Source organism: Euwallacea similis, chromosome 2 (genome assembly GCF_039881205.1).
Source record: "Euwallacea similis isolate ESF13 chromosome 2, ESF131.1, whole genome shotgun sequence".
NCBI lineage: Eukaryota > Metazoa > Arthropoda > Insecta > Coleoptera > Curculionidae > Euwallacea > Euwallacea similis.
Genome location: NC_089610.1, coordinates 3,497,874 through 3,517,721, shown reverse-complemented (window position 1 = coordinate 3,517,721; position 19,848 = coordinate 3,497,874). Strand labels below are relative to the sequence as shown.

Below are 19,848 nucleotides of genomic sequence, written 5' to 3'. Positions count from 1 at the left end.
TCTGTACATAGCTGTCAATAGTTCTCTTTAAATACATCTTACATTAAGCTTTAGCTTGTCTTTATCAGCGACATATGAATTTGACGCAAATCCCTCGGGCGTGACGAAAAATGGATCAAAAAGCCTGGACGATTATTTGCCATGTAATCAAAAGGCTTTGTGCAAAATATTGTCTGTTACTAATGGGTACACGTCGCAGCTTGTGGGATAAGAGAAAAGAAATTGCGGAAGAATCTTTCATAAAAAAAACATCGCCGAAGAACACGTTTAATGTCTGCTTATTGGAAGCGATAAACATGTGTCACATGGAACAATCATATCTAATATAGCAAGAGCACTGAACAAGAACATTTAGGGGAATGTGCGTCAATGAAATTTAGGATAAAAAAGTGAAAGAAAAGTGCTTAGGGTACGAGTGATTTTTCTGATCCAAATTGTTTGTAATACATGATTTTATATTTCATGTACCAAATGACACCTTTATATAATTCTTAACTTGTAAACAGAAACGCATAACATTGACAGAAAACTAAAAGAAAGAGAGACATTGACATGTTAACACACAATGTTATGTCAATGACATGTCAAAGATGTCGCATCAAAAATTCCGCAAAGGTGTCATCAATACGTAGCATGTGCTTCATGAAATTCTCATCGGAATATAACTAATGCATAGTAAATTCGGGATAATTTTAGATCAAAATGAATTCATGCAAATGTTCAAAATGAGAAAAAATTGCACTTATTCATGTTGTTCTATGTTCTAAAATTAATGAATAGTTTTCATTGAACTTGTTATACTGAATTCAGATGTCTTCTGAAAGAAAGAATTAAAAATGAATCTCATTTAATTGAATTCAGCTTCTTCATGGTGAGAGAAGTTTGTAACTGCCGATATTTGGATAATGAAAACGCGTGTGTTTAGAGAGGGTCATAGCCATTTCTCATAAAAAGTCAATATTTAGGAAGGCATTATTGGAAACGAGTGATAAGACCTATTTCCCTAAAGGGAAATTTAACAAGGCGGTTTTATGCGCATCTTTTGGAAATCGTAATATATCCGTTCCTGTCGCATCACCAGGAACATCAATTGTTGGACTATTTTCTTTGGGGCCATATAAACCCGATTATTTATGACACTCTGAGGACGCAGTGGCTCAAACAACGAACGCACAAAAGTGGAGAAAAGAGCTTCAACAGCGATTTTTTTTTGCTATTTGGCAAGAATGTTGCCACTTCGAGAAATGAAATTAGATCTTCTAACACGTACAATTGTGTTAGCTTTATTTGTTCTAATGTAGTCAAGCGAAAACGAATCGTTCTCCTTTACCTTTCTTGGGCCCTTAGGAGAAAATTTGATACCCTTCAAAACAAAGTTAGTATCACTTACCATCTAAAATTCAAATGTTGGGGACCCCCGGGACCCCTAAACTGACGAGTTTCTTCGTCGAACTATCCATCTCCTCAATGGAAAAATATTTGCGGTATTTTGAAATGAAGACATACGACTGTAGCAAACCTCCTTTAAAGGTAAACTTCTGAGAACACCTTAAGATTTTAAAATCATTACTTATGTTAAACAACTCAAAGCTAGACGCATTATAAATTCACAATACAATCAAATATAACTGACGTAATATGTTCAGGCATCTTAAGTGGGGAGTTACGTATACACGTGCAAAGTTTCAGGAAACTTTACATTGTTTAAAGCAAATAAACGATACTCGTTGGCGTTATTAAGTCTGTCATGAGTGAGACGTCTAAAGAGCTTAAGTTTCGAAACCAGAGTTCATTGAATTAAGAAGCAGTTACTTTGGGAAAGTTTCAAGTTTTAAGACCTATTTCGTCGTGTTAAGTTGGTGAAAATGTCTCGGATTTATTTAAGACCTTAAGGTTGTTATTTGTTGATGAGGTTAGTTCACCGACTGTATTTATCGATCAGAAATTCGAAAGTATAATTTATAATTCATTTATTGGGCTTTAACTCAATATAGAGTGCGGCTCTAAATTAACCCCCAACTCCCTTCCCCCCTTAAACTTTTTAACAAATTATTATTTTCTTAAAATTTAAAATTAATTAACTTATTTTTTTTCTATTAGCAAAGAATTTTTTTTTTTGTTTTTTTTCTATTTATAGTTTTTTTTTGTCAAAAACTAATTGATCAATTTGAAATCTCGTTACTCCATTAAAATTTGAAACACTTTTGATTTGAAATGTCACTTAATCCATGCTTAAATTTAAAAAAGTCAGACTTTATCAATGACGAAAACAATAATTAGAGAAATAAACAAAAATCTGAAGGTAGTATTTTTCGTGCTATTTAATGTTGCTTTTGAATTTTAAGAAAATTATAATTAGTTAAAAAGTTAACAGGGAGGTCGGGACAATTTAGAGCCGCGTTGTATAGACAATCAAATATAGAGGTTGGCCTAGTCTATTTGACCCAGGTAATTCACGGAAAACTAATTTGCTTTCGAGAGGGACAGTTTTTTAGACTGTGGACACTTCCAGAGATTAATTTTTTTATGTTACTGCGTCACTTACAAAAGGGAAATCTATCGCAATCATTTTTATTTATGCAAAAACCTGCATCAAATGGCATCATAAAATCAAAAATCTTAGAAAAAACTTCTAAACTATCCTCAGAGAGATTTCCTATCTAGAGATACAGAAAAAGATGCCAGATTTCCATAGCTCTCTAGAGGAAAATATTTTGTGAACATAATATACATAGATCAATCAGGTACATTCCCAGTTTTTTTACGAACGGAAAAATATTTTTGATCAATTTCTCATGAAGATTTTAGTTTATGCTCTTTTTTTTCAAATGCTTTATGATGTTTTCTGACATAGACATGACTAACTTCATGGCCCACCAGATTGATACACAGGGCCTCATAGAGCCATTATGGTATTGAAAAACATGTCATTTAGAACATAACAAAATTGCCTCTTGGAATTGAAACTCGTTCCCAGCTATTTGATAATATTTGCATATATCTAAATCCTTGATTAAATTCTTGTTAATTGTCGGTTCAAATATTACCCAAGCAGTCCGATATCGATATAATTTAACCGATAGTTTGTAGTTAATAACCGGGCAAAACGGAAGCCGCAAATCGGTGAATTCCCCTATGAGTGGAAATACAATTCATGCAAACTAAATAAACTGAATTGTTGAAAATATTAGGTATTTTAGTTAAATAAGTTGAGAAAATATTGATGGGAGGATGTTCAAATACCGATTGTTCTAAAGTAGCTTTTTCTACTCTTATATCAGTAAATTTTAAATAACTGGAGGACAACCTGTAACCAAAAATCGGCAATTATAGACAAGTGTACGTAATGAAGATTCACATCGTGCGTAATGATATTACGCAACAGAGTTGCATAATAGATTAGTATAACTATTTCCGGAAATATAAACAAAACACAAGTTATCGTTATAGATTGTTAGAATTATTAAAAGTTTGAGAAGTTTATGATCAATGTGCCCATTCAGTTTTTATTCTCTTGATATTACAGAACTGAGTAAGTAATAGAATAAGCTTTGTAGTAGTGTACAGGGCTTTTCTCAACGAAATAACTGATCTCGTCTGCGGCTTGGTCATAAACTTTCGTCTCGTTCGTAACATACCGCTTACTGTTCTCGTAATGTAATGTGCTGTTACTGAAAATTTTATCTAAATATCTGAGACCTTTTTTAGATTCTCTATAAAGGAAAATTTAATATTTTTTTATTTCGATGTGTATATCTAGCGTTTAATTAAAATTTCAGTACTGAAGTAAGTTGCCTGGATGGATCTCTGCATTTCCAAGGGTATTGTCGATGGTAATATGTTAAGAGTATGTAAAATTTCAGAAACCATCCAAGAGGGTTTGATGTCCTTGAAACAGTTTAAATGCATTTTTATTTCAATTTAAGAAAAATTCATCAAGCGACTTTAGGAAAACAAAAGTCAACTGTTGCTATAACCAACAGAGCGACTGCAAGAATTTCTTCTAACACATCTCATCAGTCATTTTCCCGTTTTGCATTCGTTGCAGTGTTCTTTCTTTCTGAAGCGGAAATCAAATTTAATTCCGATCGGTTCTCTGCTTCTATTTTACATCGGGCTAAATCCTAATAGTAATATTATTCAAATATTCAAATATCTAGCATTGATTTCTGTGCCTTCGGGTTTTCCTGGATGTGCGATGGAGCTTTAATTGAATTCTCAGTCACCATTGATGGCATACACTGAACGTTCGAAGGATATTACTGAAAGAAATGAATTCATTATCTGCCCTGATGATCATTTTTGAATGCAGTGCAAGGAGTGTTTTTTATTACTTTAATACTGAGCTCTCTCAGCGTTTTGTAAGAAACTCGCTGGATGGTATTTATATTATTTCTTATTATTTAATTTTATTATTTCGTGATATTATTTGTCTTCGTTTATTTTGCCTGGTCGTTTCTAATATAAGCAGAGCATACTTAGGACTTTTTCTCGAGGGAACTACATTGTAGGTAGGTAGGAGTTTAGTGGATCTGGGTCCGATTTTCGGTAAAAGAACTATTGAGTCGAATGGAGCTCGCGTCGGAATACTCATTTTTCTGCAGTGGGACTGTTGTTTCAGTGTTCAAGCTTTAACAAAAAGCAAAATAAGAGCCTCAAAAAGCGTTTCCAATTATTTCATTGATTTCGCGAATAGTGATTTTTCGCTCGTAATATCCATCCATCGTACGTTTTTCTCTCACCCAAAAACTGGTAAAATAAAAGTGAAAAATTCAAATAAGCCCGATCATTGATAAATCCGTATATTATCATCGAAAAAGCTAATATTCTTGAAACTTTATACAATTTAACGGTAATTAATAGTCTCGATAATGATTTTCCATCTCGGAAAATCAAAAGCCGGAAATGGTTGGCGCTTGAATTTTATTAAGCCGTCGACTGTAAAAATGAAAAAGGGAACTTGCCGCATTTCAGAGGGAAATTGATGCTGTCGTCAGGAAAATACTGTTACAGTTCTTTATCCCTCGACATGCTGCTTCTAGATGTTTTAATAGCCAATAAAGAGGGAAGTGCCAGTATAATAATAATTAGATACCTGTTGTCCATGTGTATATTCAACTCCTGCCACTAAACAAGTTGCTGCAGAACTCAGCCTTGCTAGTCCTCTTGTGGTAATGTCATCGTCTAATATGGAGGAAGCGTCTTCTTCTTCCGAGCTGTCTGATATATCGTTGCTTAACACCGCCAATGGACCTGAAACAAGAAACTCAAATTAATTCTACATTTTTCCAAAATCCTTAAATTAATGGCTCAAATGGTGTAAATTCAAAATTTTCCAAATAGGCAAGATGGGTTTTGTTATGGGTCCAGTATTCAGCTGTTGCGGTACCTTGATTTGTATCAGTACGCAAAACAATATTTTTTGACTGGTTATTATCGTCTATTATTAATTGAACCAGCACTTGTATTTTAGTAGAAGTGAGTATTAATTAAAAATGACCGTTACAAAATTGTAAAAACAGGGAACTGGAGTTATTAGCCAAAAAATTTAATTATTACATTAAAACAGCATTTTCTTTGAAGACGATTTTTAGACTGATATGACACTGAGAAATTATCCCAAAATATTGTTTTTTAGAAAACATCCTCCAATATTTTCTTTTTTTTCTGTATTAACACCTCTGTTTTTTTGCTTCGCTTCTGGCATTTGTAAAGCGAACTTCACTTTCACATGGGCAAATACAGCTTTTTAATTTTTGTTATGAAAGTGAATGCCCAGTAAGAAAAAGAATCATAAGACTCTTCCCTAACAAGGGGTGTTGCTTCACAATCAAAAAACCTAAATTGCAGGTTTTGTTAAGTTTTACTTGCTCGAAGTATATGTGGCGAAGTTTTTAAAACTTTTCGTCTTTTCAAGTTTCTTATCGCACATGTGCAACTTTTAGTTCGCAAATGCGGTCTAAGTGCGGTAAAGTGCGGTCAAGCAAAGTTGCTTTAACTTTGCCAGACGCTAGCAGGAATCGACTTATTAATGTTCAATGTCAAATTATGGTTATAACTTTTCATAACTCTCAGTTTCAGCTTATTTGAAGACATACTTTGAAAAACTTTTTGTTTTCTCTTTGAAATTTTAAGTTTGATAGATGAATCGAAATGATCGAGCTAATGCGGGTGCATGCAGTCTTAAGTATTTTTCTCACTAAGTTTATGGAACTTAATATATCCTCACTTGTTGCGGAAGACAATGTTCCATTTTCTCCCTAGGGAAGAAAATAATTTTCTACGCCTTTAGGCTATTAATTTTGCGCGGAAAATTGTTCCCGATAAATTGTTGGATTGTGTGGCAAGTAGTCGTAGAAGAAAATGAGTAGAAGGTTGCTGTTTGTTGCATTTTTTTCGTTAAACCTTAGAAAATTGTATGAACATGTGGAAGTAATATTAGGTATATTCTCCATAGTTAATAAATATTAATTTATTAACAAAATATAGAAAGATAACTTAACGAATTTAGTACTATTCGACCGCATTTTTGCCTTTCTATATTTCGACTGCCCATTTTCTCCCCTTTCCTTTCCTTTTCAATTCTGGAGAGGTATTCCAGTCCGAAAGGGGATTCCCGGCGCTCCTTCATTTGGGGAGGGGGGAGGGTGGTAAAGTAACTTCGTTCAATAGTGTTTCATCCCAAAGATGGCTCTATCAGTCTCCTTGCTATTACCTTATTTCTGACTATCACCATAATACTAAACACTTATCATTTACTAAACGAATTACGATTACAAACCGATAAACAGATCTTTTCAATGAAATAATTCAAATAAGGTCTGAATGCAGCTCTAGTAGGTCCTCCTCATCATTCACTAAACATCAAGAAAAATTCCCGCTACACTTTGATAATTTGACAGTGATGAATCAAAATTTTGATAAATTCCACTTTGTTGTTAGCGATTAATTCTTCATTTTTTCATCGCTTCATTTGGTTACTGTTATAGGGGTGTATTTCGAGCGGTACAAAAGAGAAATCGAATGATGAAGGACTTTTTTTAATGATCGAGTTTAACGAACTGGATCAAAGTTAGATAACCCATGGTTTGCGATCGGATAGGTGTCCCTGGTTGGAAGTAGGTACAGGGTTAATTTCTATAATTTGACTGATTCGATACAGTGAATTTTTTGTCGAACTTAGGCAAAAATTCTGCGATTGGTGTATTTATGTGCGTACTCCAGTGCAATCCTTGCACATTAATTATTTTAAAGGTCGGTATGCACCAAAAAAGCGAGCAAGAGCAAACATTTGTTCTTGTTTGCGAATGTTTGTTCGTGTTCGCTCGACAGGGTGACATCTCGTCCACACCAGACCGATTACATTCAGACTTTTTAACGAGCGAATTAAATATGGCTGATGGTGGAATTTCATACACACCGCACGAGCAAGAACAAGTATTTTTTTGATGACAAACAAGTGTTTGCTCGCTCGATAGCCGGTATTTACCAGACGATTACTGGTAGAGAATGCTCGCTTGCTCTTGCTTGCTTTTTTAGTGAATACCCACTTTAACATAGATTATGTTCGCCGCGCCGAACATTTGCACTGAAAAGCATCTGTTCGGCCATGCGAATCGCTGCTTCTGTTCGGTGCGAAGAATATAGCCAGCATACACACGGTTTACCAAGAAATTTTATGTGACAATAAGAATGTCGCTTTTGGTAATCCTAAGATAAATAACTAAGTACACTTCCGCAGGAAGAAATCGATCCGATTTATTTAAAATGTAAATCTGCACTCTTTTATATTCCAACGAGCGTCACAGAGCTATATAGTACTTAATCTAACGCAGAAATCTCTCTTTATTTTAAAGGGGAATATTCCAAAAGCCATTATTAAGTTATTTCCATACTTTTATGACTCAGTTGCCTTGCAAAGCACCTTCACGGGCCTTGCATTTTTAAACTCTGGCCTCGAATATATTGTGCCTTTATCGTGTCTTTATGAGATCTCGGCGTGTCGTTTTCAAGGATTCGGAGTTGTTAAAGGAAGTGTTAACGTGTAGATATTTTTGATGTATATGGAATTTACAGAGAAATGGAAGAAATGGACAATGTGTTTCGATCGGAAGTGGCCATGTCATGTCATTTCGCAAGCCAGCATATTAACAATATAATTGATTTTTGTTGCGTAAAATCGACTTAACCTAAGGAAAATGCTTATATTACCATTTCTGATGCAAGAGCTAGAGCGCAAAAATATAGAACAAACTTTATACAAAACTGGTTTGTTTTCACCCTACAGGGTGGTTTATATTGCTCACGGGGGAAGGGAGTTGGGCACGATACATTAATGTAAAATAAATATTTCGAGCTAGTTGATGAGGGAATATCAGCTGCGCCTCACCGAGGTAAAAATAAATTAAAGATCAGTTATGCACCATGAAAAACTTCGGGATCATAACAAGAGGCTCGATCGCAAAAAATATATGAATCTGTATATTTTCACGGTTATTTGAAAAGTATATCTTTTTTTTGTAGCGAATGACGTGAATGCGTAATTAAAAAGGTACACACCCTTGTTGCTCTTTACCTCATTTCCACTCTGGAACTGCCGTCAGACATTAGTTTAGAGAGGGGGTCTGGTATAATATATATATGTCGGATTAGCGTTTGATGCGTTTTCCATTTTCGAGGAAAGGTATCTTTTTAATAGTCAAAGAATGAAAAGACAGACTAGCGAATTCACTGCCCCACGACCGCTCTTCTGCTCGTCAATCTATTAACTGCCAGTTCTTTGTCCCTATTGTCTTAACTTTCCCAGTTCTAGTGAGTCCTTCAGAACCGTGGGAAAAGTACCTGCTAGTCCCTATTACAAAGGAACCAATAGTTTAGTGTCACCTAAATAATTAGCACACATGGCCACTTAAGAGCGTCGTGGTATTAGTGACCTCGCTCGACAATACTTTTTCTTAAGAAGGCTGTCAGCTTGCCCTTCATCTTATTGTCTCTTCTAATATTACATTTGCAGAACTTAAGAACTACTAAATCTCCGACATATATATATATATTTTTTTCTCAGGATCTCTGCTGCTGTTTACGAATACACTTCCTCTCATTCTTATCTTAATCACTGCTTCCAGGTACCATCCAATTATATCCCATCATCTCCCTGATTTTAATAAGAGTTTTTCTCAAGATTTCTTAAATTCCACCTTGTAAGTTTTACTGACTTTTTTCTCAAAGTTGCAAGTTTTTAATATCTGAATGTTGTGTTTTCCGAGTTCCCCCGTTTCCAACAGAACCAACACTCGTCAGTCTCATTGACATGGGATCTCCCTAATAGAACGAGGATTTTCATTTGCCCAAATATGAGTATTTGTTTTGTTATAAATGCCAGTTGTTGTGAAAGATGCTTCGTCAGTCCATAGTGATTTCTCAAAAATACTCGGGTCTTCATTTCAGCAGCATTTATTCGCAAAGTTCTAAACGCCGTATTATTTGATTATCTGTTAGTTTCTGGACGGGCATTGTTTATAAGAGTGGTAGTAATAATTATAGAGGACTGAAACAGTTTTTTTCTTGACTTATATTGAAATATCTTGAAGCATTTGTTGTAGAATCACTTGGTCTTTCTATAAAAATATATTCTTGTTTTCTTATTTGAGCTTAAGGAGCAATACGAAGGAAATATTTTCTTACCTTGGAAATATAATAATATCTTTAGATCCAATTCTTTATTTGGAATAATTCTTCATTTTTGTCTCTTAACAGTTTTTCTTTCCATAAAACCTTGTTCAATATAATAAAATGAATCTCGAGAGGGCAGAGAAAGCTTAGGATGCAAACGAGCGAACTCGGCCAGATCTGTATTAACATTTTTATTATTTTTGTACACTAAACGAACAACTTTGAACTTTTCTTCTTCGTTAAACATTACTTTATATTTTTTTGGTAATTGGACTATAAGTAATAAATAAGCTAATGTCACATAAAAGTAGCAAATAATACTTTGATGTCTTACTTTTTTTTTGTTTCCAACAGGGTGCCCTGTTTTTTCAATACTTTATTTAAATTGAACATCGAAAACTACTGGAGCAAACTTTGACATATTATACACATATTTTTTCGAAAAGGGAAAAATTGGTGAAATCCAAATGTACACTGCGTGACATAGAAAAGAGAACACCCCGTAAAAATGATTTGATTTAAATAATTTTTGGTATGCATGTTGTTTACGCCAAAACAAATACTTCATTAAAAAGTTGAACAAATTTAATTGTTAAAAACTAAAAAAAATTTAATAATTTGTCGGTCCTCCGCGGTGTCTTTTACATTCTTGTACACGTCTAGGCATGGATCTAATGAGGTGATTGATGTCCTCTTGGGGGATCTCATTCCAGGCTAACTGGACAGCATGACACAGCATCGCTAGGGTTTGCGGGGGATGGGGTAAATTATGCAACCTTCTACCTATAATATCCCATACATGTTCGATCGGTGAGAGGTCTGGAGATCGAGGTGACCAAGGTAGCAAATTGACTGCATTTTGTTGGAAGAAGTCCATAGTCACTCTAGCCACATGTGGTCGTGCATTGTCTTGTTGGAAAACTGGATCAACAAGAGTTTCCAGATAAGGCACAAGATGAGGTTCCAGGACTTCTTGGATGTATCGCTGGGCTGTCATACTGCCTCTGACGAAAACTAAAGGTGACCTGCTACCATATGCAATGGCACCCCAAACCATTACCCCAACAGTCTGATGGACATGCCTCTGTATTGCAAACTGAGGATCCCATCTTTCACCCCGTCTCCTTCGTATTCTTGCCCGACCATCATGCATACCGAAACAGAATCTGGATTCGTCACTAAACACGATATTATCCCATTCCAGAGTCCAATGTATCCGCTCTTGGCACCACTGTAGTCGATTTTGACGATGATTTAATGTGAGGGGTAACACGAGATAGGGACGGTAGGAAATCAATCCAAAACTTCTTATGCGGCGATAAATGGTTCGTATCCCAATGGGCCTTCCATACTCAGCGAACCACTGATCCGCCAGCGTCCTCGACGAGACGAACCTATCTCTTAGGGCCATAATTCGGAGTCGGCGATCTTGGCGTTCTGTAGTTCTTCGAGGTCGTCCAGTACCTGTTCTTCTGCCTGTTTGCCCTTCTTCGAACCATCCCTGACAGCATCTCACTATAGTGTTTACACTACGGTTCAATCTAGTGGCGATTTCCCTAAATGACAGACCAGCCTCTCGTAGACCCACTATTCGACCCCTATCAAACTCGCTCAATTGATGAAAATTTCGCTCTATTCTGGTTCTAGGCATATCTCTACGCAGTTTCTAAGCACACTACACTCCAATAAATGTTATTTTCCAGTTGTATTGTTGATATTTTATTGCAATTTTTATATTTAAAAAAAACCTAAAATTCCGAATAACTCGTAAATACGTTGATAAATATGAGTGAAATTTTGATCGTTTCTGCTATACATATAAACAAACATGCATACCAAAAATTATTTAAATTAAACCATTTTTACGGGGTGTTCTCTTTTCTATGTCACGCAGTATATATTAATATGTAGGGGGTTCTACTTAAAAAAACTTAATTTTGATTGATTTTTTCGGGTTCTGATGTTAATTTGTTTTTTCTATAATATTATGTCATAAAAATATTAACCAATATATAAAACTTTTATGTAAACAACTTTTTCCTAGCTTCAACAATAAACTCGCAGTAATTTGTCAAATTCTAAGAATTAACCTTGGACTTATCTATAGTTTACGGCACTGATTTGGATTTAGAGGGGACTAAGTACAATGAAGTGATTTTTCTACCTATATATCAGTAAACTGCAAATAACGTAAGAATAATCTCTAACTGAAAATCAGCAACTACAGATAAGCGTGTGTAAGGAGGGTTCAAACCGTAATCTCGATAGATTAGCAAAATCCGTACAGTTTTTATTCTCTTGATGTTGCAGAGCTAGATTATTATATGTAGATAGAACTTGATGGCAGAAAATATGGAAACTTTATTTATTTTAAAATTCTACAGTTTTGTACCATCGAAAAAAAGTAATAAGTATTTAATAGAAAAGATAATATCAAATAACACTAAATAAAAACGGAAATGGAAATGAAAAACAACCTACATTTACTTTATTACACTTTAATGAAAAACTGCTGGTAAAAAGTATGGAAACTAAAATAGTTACACTCTTTTTTTAATAACTTTCGTCAAACATTCAGCACTTTGTTGCAAAACCCTTTACCTCAATGACTGCTGCACATTGTCGTGGCATAGAATCCACTAGAGAAGCATAATATTGCGTAGAAATCTTTTTCCATTCTTCATTTAATAAATTGAATAGTTCATTAACGATAATCATCTTGTTTTGAAGAACTTATCGATCTAAATACTCCCAAAAATTCTCCATGGGGTTAGATCTGGTGACTGGGACGGCCAATCCATTAGAACAATATTATTTTCATTTAACCAATTATTAACTAATTGCCATTTTTGCTTAAGATCATTATCTTGCTGAAAGATCCATCTTAACGGCTTTTCTTCTTCGGCATAAAGCAATATATTATTTTTCAACATATCTCGATAGACGTAATATTTTTAATTTAAATTAACGGCACAGAACCAGATCTAGAAAAAACAGCCTCGATCCGTCATGCTGCCCTTTCCGTCTTTCACAGTAGGTAATTGATATTTATAATCATATCTGTTAACTTTTGGTCTTCTGACATATTTTTTGATGTCACTTCCAAATAGCAAGAACTTACTTTCATCACTAAAAAGGACAGTATGTCATTTAGTCTGTGACCAGGTTAGATGTTCACGTGCAAATTGAAGTCGCGCTTTTCGATTCTTTTTTTAAATTAAACGTTTTTTTACTGCAATTCTTCCAAATAATCCCTGAGAATATAGACGTCGTCTGACTGTTCGTGATGGTACCGAAATGCCCATATAATTTCTTTAGCGATTTCAGTAGAAGATTTTCTTGGATTTGCCCATGACATTCTTTCATAATTTTTCTGTTCTTCTACTCAACGCTGTAGGTCTTGCTGCCTTTAAAGCAATTACAATCGTGCCTCTTTGATTGTGGTTTTGAATTATTCTTGATACAATTCCTTTTAAAATATTTAAATTTCGACTTATAGTAATTTGCGTAACTCTCACCTAGTGTAGCTCTATTATTTTATTTTTTAAGTCCGATGAAAGATATTTTTTTATTCTCATAGCTCTTGAAGGTACTCACCAAAAACGGATCTATTGAAGTCAAAGTAAAACAAAATACAACCCATGTTGCTTTTAGTTTCCGTACTTTCGGCCAACCAGATTTAGGCCTTATCTTCAAAAAAACCTAAATAGCTAACACGGAACGAATATTTTCAAGAAATAATTTGTTGATCTATAACATATGAAATTTTAATTCAGAAAGTTTTAAAATAATAGCTTCGTTGCCATATAGCTTAAGAAATAATAAGTTTCCGTACTTTTGGCCACCACTGTAGATGCGGATGGTTAAAACTGTTTTAGACGGTGATCGGGTGGTCACCGAAGCGTTAGCAGGGGTGTTCGGTCGAGCCCTTAGCAAAGGGTGATTGTTATTCCCAGTCCGTTTTAGCTGGTGTGCAATTCCACTACCCCAATAACCCCTACGGTTGCGAGGGCGTTATTGCAAAAAAAAATAAAAGAAAGAATGGACAGTCCGCCTCTATAGTCGCTTTTAAATTATTGCACGATCATTTCGGAAAATTCTGTAGATGTTTCACTCTCCAATGCACACATAGCTACGAGGTGTTCATTCCTCTTTTTGAGCCATATTAACCCATTATTCTACAAATTCTGTTACTTTTTCTATGTTGGCTCTGAGCGGACCATGTAAAATAAACACTCCCCGAATGCCATCTCCTTCAAAATACTGTTTCACATTGGTAGTTCACAAAGCTAAAAATTCGCTAAGAAATAGAAACTTATAGTCTGCCTGACACATTTCTACATTTGATTCATAATACGTGCCCTATTTCATTTCCGCTCGGTTTCCTCAGTCGGATTATGCAATGCAGCTGCGACTTTTCTTAAAATTGAATGAAACATGTTGCGAATTTTACCAGAAATGGTAGACGAATTGAAAATTTTAAAAAGGCCAGACGAAAAATAAGAATGAGAGTGAGTAATGGCTTTTAAATTACGCCTGAGAGGCCTGTTTCGTGTAAAATTTTGTATTCTTGGCAGTAGTACAGACTCCGTGCCTTGATTTCTGCATGCCTGCATTGTTCCGGGCAAAGCAAACATAAATAACTAAAATTTAATTCATTCAGTTAAGCACACAATGTGCTGAATTACCCAATTAAATTAAACAATTATCGCTCAAACATCTATCTTCGATTACTGGTAATATTGAATGGAGAATAGGGTATTTGCTCTGTCTCAGCGCACTAGTTAATACTTCATAGGGTGGCCAATAGACTACGTAGGTTGAATCGTTGTCCTCTGTTACATTGAAATCTGCTTTAATTGATCTGATTTAGTTCAATATTTGGTTATGCCATGGGCGATCTGGCAAACTTCGAAGGTTAAATAATTCACGAAGTGTTGCGTTTGTGATGCGAACGCGATCCTATTTAATCAGCACCTTTTTATTTGCTGCCGGTTTTGACATGTGTTTGGGGATTGAAATGGGTTGTAGTGTGAGATTGTAAATACATGGAAAAATCATCGTAATTTTTGCGAAAAGATACCTTCCTAGATCTCTCCATTAAATGGTATTTTAACTTAACGAGGAAAACGCATATCAAAGGACTTCGTTAGACGTCCATTAAATGTGAAGACACTCTATGACCCGAGCTAAATTGCTTTCCTGTCGACTAGATTGCTCTTAATTTTCCGCCGTATATGCACTGCCATCCTACGAAATCCATCCATCAAGATTTTCTTTCCTGAATTGCATCAACCTTAATCCAGGCCACTTTTGCATACAAATGAATCTCGACGAACATCAAAGGACCGTTTATTTTATGAACTATGTTAGGGCAGGGATATATTAGTCTGGCTTACCTAAGGGCGGATTTTCGTGAAAGCTTTTATAGGCCCTTCAGTTAAATCAGCTTTTAAGTAGATTAATAGGGGGTTTAAATCCACTGTTTCCGCTAAGGGCAACTAATATTGTTTTGAGGGGGTGTTAAAATTGCTTGATCTACATTGAACACTAGGTGATAGCGGGATTCAGTGAATCACAAAAGTATTCGTACACCCTATAAAAAGTTGTTTGTCATATAAGAACGCTCAGTAATTTTTTTCCAGTTAGTCCTATTGCATAAGATGTATAACAAAGTTTCCCTATTAAGTTAAAAAATATATTATATGTTCATTCATCTTTTATAAAATAAAATGCTTAAAGTTAACCTCACAAAAGTGTTCGTACACCTTGGTTTAAAATACATTTTGGCAAAAAAATGTAAAAAAGTATTTTAGGTTTTTTATTTATCATACCTTTAACAATCATGTTTATTCTGATGTTTACCATTGAATTGATTTAAATACATAGTGGGGTTGCTAGAATGGGGCGTAAAAGCACATAACTTTTGTCTCATTTAAAACATTTGACAATAAAATTGCGCAAAGAAGGATAAAGTTACAGTGAAATTGCACAAATTGTTGGAAAATGTCGTTCAACTGTTCAATTAATTATAAAAAAAAACATGAACAAACGGGCGGTGTTTCAAATAAAAGAGAACTGGATGTCCAGAAATATTAAATCCGCGCGAAATAAGAAGCGTTATCAATAAAATGAAGAACAAGTGCACCTGCAATAGTCATTGAAGTTGCGTTAGATACTCAAAAAAATGTTCAGCCTTAAAACACTTGAAGGATTTTGAGATCTCGTGGGTATGATAGCCGAACTCCACGTCGTAAACTATTCATTTGTGAACAAAATCGTCAAAAACACTTATAATTTTCAAAAAAATATTTAAATGAAGGTGAGGAATTGGAAAGGAGGTGAAAAGGAGTGCTATTCACGAATGAAAGTAAATTTAACATTTTTGGATCAGATGGTAAAAAAAAGTTTGAAGAAAAGCAAATAAAGAATTAGAAGAAAAAAATTGTTAGCGATGGTAAAACATAGAGGTGGAGGTGTCATGGTTTGGGGAAATTACATTTTTTAAATGGTATAATAGATCACAAAGTTTATTTAAATATTTTGCACGATAATTTATTACAATCTGTTCAAGTTTTACAATTGAACAATGACTGGATCTTCTAACAGGGCAATGATCTGAATAATACGTCACGAAATGTCAAGATGTGGCTGTTGCATAACGTACTTCACATCTTATTGTTAGATCGTCCACCGCAATTCTCTGACCTAAACTTAATCGGACATTTATGTGTGGAATTAGACAGAAAAAGAAGAGTTCCCTGCTATTAGAAGCTTAATTAAGGATAAAGAGAGTCTAACAAGAGCCCTGCAGACATCTTGGGACTCTATACCCCCTAGTTGCACGGAAAATCGTGTCCTTTCGATGCTAAGAAGACTGTTATTAAAGCTAAAGGAAGACTAACAAAATATTAAATTATATTTGTTTTATAATACTGAAATCTTCATTTTAATTTATTTTGGTGTATGAATACTTTTATGAGGTTAATTTTAAACATTTTATTTTATAAAAGATAAATGAATATACATATATATTGTATATTTTTAATTTTATAGGAAATCTTTGTTATACACTCCATGCAATAAGACTAGTTGAAAAAAATTACTGAATATTATGATGTCAGAACCAATTTTTTATAGGGTGTACGAACACTTGTAATTCACTGTAGTTCCAATTAATCTTGATAAGTGTTTGCTTGAAAGTGATAGAGAGATTTTTCGGACATTTAATATGTTTGAACCACAACGTTTCTGGTACTAATCCCTCCCATCAACTTGGTGAAAGCGGGGGGAGGTCAGCGTCCATTTCCCTCTTATTAAAAATTTGTCATAATTTTACGGGCTTGAATGTTTCGCCTGTTATTGTGTTTCTTCTTTGCTTTTGCATCTAGTCAGAAAAAGTAATTAACACAAAATTTTCAGGGACGTATCAGGAGTCATTTAAAAATTTTCGTGAGCCATTCTATGCAATTCCTGTGAAGCACCAATTTTCAAAATTTCCCGAGATTACTCAATGCGGATATGTCCACTTTTGAACGAACTCTCAAATAAAAACATTATGGCTTTAAGGAGATACACGACATTCTTTAGAGCGCCTTCGCCTATTGGATGCTCGTTTTTTAATCAATCTAAGATGGGCAAATTAAGGCGTCTTTCAAAGATTCGACTAAAGTTTCAATTAGTTTCTCGTTTCAGTTTAAAACTAATTTCACTCGTCCGGATTTCTATTAATAGTGTGCAGCATCCGAGATCTGGCCATCAATATTTGATTCACTCCCGAAGAAGTTTAAAAAGGACGGTCATGTTGAATAAATAAAATGCGGGGAAAATATACATGGAGAATTCAAAGTCTTTGCTCATTTTTTAACATGAAACAAAAGCCTAAATAATCTGTTTATTCTTGTCCTTCCTGACAAAATCCCGAGTTTCATTGTGCCAGCCCCTCCGCCTGGCATAAATCCAGCAGGGCTTGTATTTAATGGAATTTGGATATAATAAGACGCTTATCCACCTGCGCCTTACTTCCTGTAATTCGTCTTTGTCCCGGATTTGTGTGCCACAAATGGAAATCCAAAAGTACGAATGGCGTAGTTGAGGTGTTTGCTTTGCAACAAATAAAAGCAAATTGTTGATATCCCGACTCTGAATTATGTCCAACGATCAGTCAAGGGCTGCAAAATGGGAATTGATATAAACAGAAGGCGTTATAGCCCTTAAGGTTTTGCCTCCTATTTATGTAGGCCTACTGGTTCTGTTTGAAAAAGGCCCAATACCCGGGGCAGTATGGCTTTGACATTGAGGTAACCGTGATCCAGATTAGGTGAGCGAGACTGAAAGAGATTTCGCCTATATCTTCATTTGCATTAAGGCACAGGTAAAGTCCGCTTATTGTACAAGTAAACTGACGTCACGAATGAGAATGAATTGTTGCCAACCAACAAATATAGCTTTATCTTTGTTTTTGCAATGTGATTTGCGCACCTGGTTACCTCGTTTTCAGGTCAACCTAATGCGATGTTGATATATATTTTCGGGAATTTTAAATATTGAATTATCAAAATTTTGAACGTAAAATTTGCCTTTTGTACATTTCTTGTTTTTCGTTTTTTTTTGAATTTATTTTCGATCGATTTATTATTGTTTTACATTAAAATTCGTTCTTTTAAGAACAAATCTGCGAAATAATGCCGAAACCCTTAAATAGCCGCTGTAAACAACTCGTTGCGCCTTTAATTCAGCATTTTGAACAGGAGCGAGATAAGAACGGTCCTTTATTGCCTTTAGCCGCTGCGCGAGAGCTAAATGTGTTCTATATTATTAAAATTGATAAGATAATTAACAAAACCGGGTAAAAAAATTTCTTGCACCGTGTAACTGCAGCACTTAACTGGGACATCCTATTGTTCTGGCAATTTCCAAAACACTGATATCTGGCGAAGCACTCAGATCGTCCAAGAAAAAACGTAGTAGGGGAAAGAGAGTCATCCATGACCCAGCTTTAAATACTGGCAAAATTGGTAATACTATTTACGACTTATATAAATATATTTATATATTAATATACATATAATTTAACTGAACCATCAGTTATTTTCATTGGCAATATTCCATATTACAGTATGCTGTTAGAGAAAATACCAAATGGAACACGGAATAAATCCAATATTCAGAATTTGCTGCATATACGAAATATCGGATGCTAAACAAATACGTTTCAAAGTGAACCTTTAGACGTTGTTTGTTAGGCAGACATACAATTTAAAAACAATATATTGGTTTCTTAAACATTTATATTGTAGGAGTAAGCCCCCAAAAAATACGTTGTTGATGATCTAGCGGAAAAATAGGGCTATTTCGAAAAATTACCGTAATCGATATGTTGGTCCAGATGGTAATACGGAAATCGATTGTCTTAATATGTGGCGTGAAGCACTTGAAACAGTAACTCCTGAAATCTGGAAAGAAACGGTCGTATTATACATAATGAGAGAAAATTATTAATCAGTGGTATGAAAGGGAGCACATTCTGGATCGAGACGAAATCTTATTCTTAACTATCAGTGTGAATGAAGATAGCGACAGCAGCGAAAATGATTTTCTGTCTGATTGTTATATAGAAATTAAATTAAAAATATGTTATTGCTCTTTTAAACTCATTTACCAATTTTAAGTAAAAAGTATTAAAGTAACTTCCAGGCAACTTCACATTACGTATTGCATAGTGCTCGCATACATATTACTATTAAAGTTCAGTTTAATCCGAGACACCCCAAAATTATGTCAAGTTTGGCAACTGCGTGTTATATATGTAATGACGTCAGTCTGCTTTCATAATAAACGGATTATAGATGCTCCTCGAAGTAACCAAAAATCAAAGCTCTGAATTCATGGAATTTGCAGTTGAAAATTTGCTAAGTGTAAGTTTATTATCTTGTGACGATGAGTTACAACTACTTTTCATAACTTTCAAAGAAACTAAGTTTAGACAGTCTTGGGAGTTCACCCATATTTTCACTAGAAGCAGAGCTTTTAGAGGCACAATCGAATTTAAACCATACGTTTTCAGTTGAGGTAAAGCACTCTTGAACTTTATTAATTACAAGTTCGTTCAAATTTCAGAGATGGATACTTCCAAATTTTCGGTCTTTTCCAGTCAGTTTATCACAACATAACAAA

General features: G+C 34.7%; 1 protein-coding gene across 1 annotated transcript in view; it reads right to left on the bottom strand.

Annotated features, from left to right (window-relative positions):
* The window catches only part of LOC136419218 (uncharacterized), a 145,683-nt gene that overhangs the window by 17,854 nt on the left and 107,981 nt on the right, over positions 1-19,848 (bottom strand). Inside the window, exon 2 of the mRNA XM_066405421.1 lies at positions 5,096-5,253. Coding sequence (XP_066261518.1) covers positions 5,096-5,253 — 158 coding nt within the window. The remainder of the gene's footprint in view (positions 1-5,095; positions 5,254-19,848) is intronic.